Here is a 5,000-nt window from a genome sequence, read left to right on the forward strand (position 1 = left end):
AGACACACACACACACACACACACACACACAGCCTGTAGCCACGGAGGCAATTACCATGGCAACTGCTCCTCTCATCTCATCTCTGCATGCAGCGTGGATGCGATTTAATTTTTTATTTTTATATATCTTACTAAGTCCTCCTCTAAATATAACGTGTCAGTGAGTGTAGAACTAGTTAAGAGAGAGACACAGAGTCAGTGTGTCATTTACAGCCAATAATACCCACTGCTCCTGCCGTCTTCGGTAATTATGAGGTGTGTGTGTGTGTGTGTGTGTGTGTGTGTGTGTGAGATAGAGAGTGTGTGTTTATGTGTGTGAGATAGATAGTGTGTGAGATGGAGAGAGAGTGTGTGTGTGTGTGTGTGTGTGTCTCTCTCTCTCTCTCTCTCTCTCTCTCTCTCTCTCTCTCTCGCTCTCGCTCTCGCTCTCGCTCTCGCTCTCGCTCTCGCTCTCTCTCTCTCTCTCTCTCTCTCTCTCTCTCTCTCTCTCTGTGTATGTGTGTGTCTGGCTGCCCATCAGTGTGTGTGTGTGTGTGTGCTGGAGGCTTAGATTCAGCTGCTGTCGTGGCCTTAATAAGAACAAAACCACCTCAATCCATTATTAAGGCTAATGCAGTAAATGGAGCCGGCCCTTCTGTGGTGTTCACGCTGTGTAGAGGTTATTTATTTGTGTGTGTGTGTGTGTCTCTCTCTCTCTTTGTGTGTGTGTCTCTCTCTCTCTTTGTGTGTGTGTGTCTGTGTGTGTCTCTCTCTCTCTCTTTGTGTGTGTGTGTGTCTCTCTCTCTCTCTCTCTCTCTCTCTCTCTCTATGTATGTGTGTGTGTACCAGCTGGACACATCTCTAGTACTCTCTCATACAGTTCTGTTCTCTTAAAAAAAACTAGATAAAATCAATGCAAAGTATTAAATCCTTATTATAACAAGACTGAGACATGCACAGGATTATTATGTTTCACAGTGGAGTATTGAACACACTCAGAATTCAGACAGTTAAAGGCCTACTTCACCGGTGGAAATATGAAGGTGTATTGAACTCTGGGATCCTATGTAGTATAAATGTGCAAACATTTTAGAAATCGGTTCATCCTAGCCTGAGAAAAGGCAGAAAGAGTGTTTTATGGTCTCACTGTCTAACCCTACATTTTCCTATTTGGACATCATACATGGTAAAATGTAGGGTTAGGATTAACAGGACAGCTGGGCCAAGGGAAGACTGAGGGAAGAAAAACCTCATTCATTATATTATAATAGTGATTTTATAATGATAGAACGCTGGTTCCGTATGGGTGAAGTATTCCTTTATACTCTAGCAGACAAAGAGGTCAGAGGAAGGTTTCAAATCCATGTGCCATCACCGAAGGCTTTACCCCATTTAGATGCACCGACAGTGTTGTTGTTAATTAATTTCACCTTCTGCTGTACGTCCAGGTTTTTTCTTAGCAATTACGGAAGGGGGAAGGGGGGCGGGGGGGAAGGGGGTTGACACCAGTTTGTAAACGCTGCCATACTGAGAAATACAGAGAGAGTTTTGTGGAGCTGAGAGGCTCAATTGAACTTTGTGTCAACTCGTTTTGACGATGGCTTGAATGTAACCGACATTCATTCATAAGAAAAAGTCACGCACTATAGCTTTAAATGTCCACCCAATAAGGTGCTATATAAAAACTCAGCCCCAATACTCCTACATGCCAGTCTCATTAGTATTATGTCAATGTGAGAGGTAAAAACTAAAAAAGGAAAGGTGACGCGCAGCAGACAGATTTACGACGGCTACATCATGAAGGAACTGCTGTCCTGTTCACATGTGAGACTGACCACACACACACACACACACACACACACACACACACACACACACACACACACACACATACACACACACACACACACACTCACTCACTCTTTTTTTTATAATTTTTTGGCATTTTCAAGCTTTATTACACAGTACAGAGTTGAAATAGGGAGACAGAAAGAGAGAGGGGGGATGACCTGCAGTAAAGGTCCACGGGTCAGATTTGAACCCGCGACCACTGCAACGAAGGCCTGAGCTGATATGGTACACGCTCTATCCACTACACCACCGGAGCACCCGACACACACACACTCCAAAGGAATTTATCACCAACATGCTTTGCACATTACACAGCAAATTCTTTACGGGACCGTTGTGATTACTGTTTCTCTGGCCTTCCCTAGGAAATCACCATATTTTTTTTATACCACTATATAGTAAAGGCAAATGATGCAATGCGTGCGTCATCACACGTCAATATAACACGTCAATATAACACGTCAGAATTTTGCTGCTCTGTGTGTGTGTGTGTGTGTGTGTGTGTGTGTGTGTGTGTGTGTGTGTGTGAGAGTGTGAGAGAGAGAGTGTGTGTGTGTGTGTGAGTGAGAGAGAGAGTCTGTGTGTGTGTGCGTGTGCGTGTGTGTGCGTGTGTGTGTGTGTGTGTGAGTGAGAGAGAGAGTGTGTGTGTGTGTGTGTGTGTGTGAGTGAGAAAGAGAGTCTGTGTGTGTGTGTGTGTGTGTGTGTGTGTGTGTGTGGCCAATACACAGAGAAAAGCAAATACATAAATCTCTTCATTCCGTGAATGTTCTGGAACCATTTCATCACAGTCTAGAATTAGTTTTCCAGCTGTGAGGAACATCTGTTATATTATCGTTCCCTCTTAGCACAATGCATTGTGGGAGAAAACAGCATGTCAACAGCAAACACACAAATCAAATGCTGAGATTTATTGTTCTACTTGATTTAGTGTCTGTTCCAATGTGAACACACCACCTGCTTAACATGAGTTAATGTGGAGTACAGAAGTGGGACATAGTGCTGTGTGTGTGTGTGTAGTTTTTCTAAAGATCCATCTTTTCAGTATTCAGGTTACATACAGTGGACAACATAGAGTTTATGAGTAAAACTTATCTTAACGAATATAAATAGATTATTTACAATGATGAGGAGCTACGAGGAACTTTTAAATATTTCTGAAACAGTCTCATTTTTCCTCTGATGATCATAAATTACATGTAACAGCAAACGAGACCATCAGTGTAAAAGAATGCTATTTTTATATAGTTACAGCTTTTAAGAAAAACTGAAAGTTCCTCAAGCACCTTTTAATAATAATAATAATAATAATAACAATTTTACATGTTTAAATAACACTAGAATCTTCTGAGTGTGTTCAAGTTGAGGGCGACTGTGTCTCAGGTGGTAGAGCGGGTCGGCCAATGATCGAAGGGTTGGCGGTTCGATTCCCGCCCTGCCACCTGTGTCATGGTTGTTGTGTCCTTGGGAAAGACACTTCACCCACCTTGCCTCGTGTGAATGTGTACGACTGCTGTATGTTTGAGGTGGTGGTCGGAGGGGCCGTAGGCGCTGAATGGCAGCCACGCTTCCGCCACCAGTATGACTGTGTGTGAATGAATGGAACCTGGAACCCTGTAAAGCGCTTTGAGTGTCGAGAAAAAGCGCTATATAAATCCTATCCATTAAGTTATTGTGAGTCTGAATCAATTGTGTGTGTGTGTGTGTGTGTGTGTGTTTCTATCTTAACCCTGTCTTCTCTGTCTCTCCAGGTTTCCTGCTCTTCAAAGATTACTGTCTGAACGAGATCGACGAGGCCGTACCACAGCTCAAGTTCTACGAAGAAGTGAGTCAAACCTGTGTGTGTGTGTGTGTGTGTGTGTGTGTGTGTGTGTGTGTGTGTGTGTGTGTGTGTGTGTGTGTGTGTGTGTGTGTGTGTGTGTGTGTGAGAGCGCCTGTGTGTGTGTGAGACTGTGAGACTGTGTGTGTGTTTGTGAGACTGACTGAGTGTGTGTGTGTGTGTGTGTGTGTGTGTGTGTGTCTGTGAGAGAGCCTGTGTGTGTCTGTGAGAGAGCCTGTGTGTGTGTGTGTCTGTGAGAGAGCCTGTGTGTGTGTGTCTGTGAGAGAGCCTGTGTGTGTGTGTGTGTGTGTCTGTGAGAGAGCCTGTGTGTGTGTGTGTGTCTGTGAGAGAGACTGTGTGTGTGTGTGTGTGTGTGTGTGTGTGTGTGTCTGTGAGACTCTGTGTGTGTGTGTGTGTGTGTGTGTGTGTGTGTGTGGTATTAGGCAGCATCATGGGATGTCTTAGAGATTAGTTTTTTTTTAATCCAGTTCGTTCAGATTTGGCCCTCCCAGGAAGAGCTCTTCTTCGTGGGTTTTGTTGTAGCCATAAATTGACCTGTCGTGTGTGTGTGTGTGTGTGTGTGTGTGTGTGTGTGTGTGTGTGTCTCTCTCTCTTTATCTCTCTCCCTGTCTCTGTGTATGTGTCTCACTCTCTTTTTCTCCGTGTGTGTGTGTGTGTCTCTCTCTCTTTATCTCTCTCCCTGTCTCTGTGTATGTGTCTCACTCTCTTTTTCTCCGTGTGTGTGTGTGTGTGTGTGTGTGTGTTCTCAGATTAAGGAGTATGAGAAGTTGGACTCAGAGGAGGAGAGGGTGACGCGCAGCAGACAGATTTACGACGGCTACATCATGAAGGAACTGCTGTCCTGTTCACATGTGAGACTGACCACACACACACACATACACACACACACACACACACACACTCTTTTTTTAAGATAATTTTTTGGAAATGTCAAGCTTTATTAGACAGTACAGAGTTGAAATGGGGAGAGAGAGAGAGAGAGAGAGAGAGAGAGAGGGGGGATGACCTGCAGTAAAGGTCCACAGGTCAGATTTGAACCCGCGACCACTGCAACGAAGGCCAGAGCCAATATGGTACACGCTCTATCCACTACACCACACACACACACACACTCCAAAGGAATTTATCACCAACATGCTTTGCACATTACACAGCACATTCTTTACGGGACTGTTATATAAGGGATATCGTTGTGATTACTGTTTCTCTGGCCATCCCTTAGTACATGCATCTACACTTGCACTTGCGAGTTCCAATTCATACTATCTACTATTTAGTTTGGTAGAAAAAAGATTTAGGATGTCCCCATTATTGAGGCCAGATTTATGATTGG

General features: G+C 44.0%; 1 protein-coding gene across 1 annotated transcript in view; it reads left to right on the top strand.

Annotated features, from left to right (window-relative positions):
* Nucleotides 1-5,000, top strand: part of grk3 (G protein-coupled receptor kinase 3) — a 90,623-nt gene that overhangs the window by 46,261 nt on the left and 39,362 nt on the right. The window contains exons 3-4 of the mRNA XM_080046786.1: nucleotides 3,579-3,652; nucleotides 4,417-4,518. Of these exons, the coding sequence (XP_079902912.1) occupies nucleotides 3,579-3,652; nucleotides 4,417-4,518 (176 nt within the window). The remainder of the gene's footprint in view (nucleotides 1-3,578; nucleotides 3,653-4,416; nucleotides 4,519-5,000) is intronic.

This window comes from Ammodytes marinus, assembly GCF_949987685.1.
Source record: "Ammodytes marinus genome assembly, chromosome: 18".
Taxonomy (NCBI): Eukaryota; Metazoa; Chordata; class Actinopteri; order Uranoscopiformes; family Ammodytidae; genus Ammodytes; species Ammodytes marinus.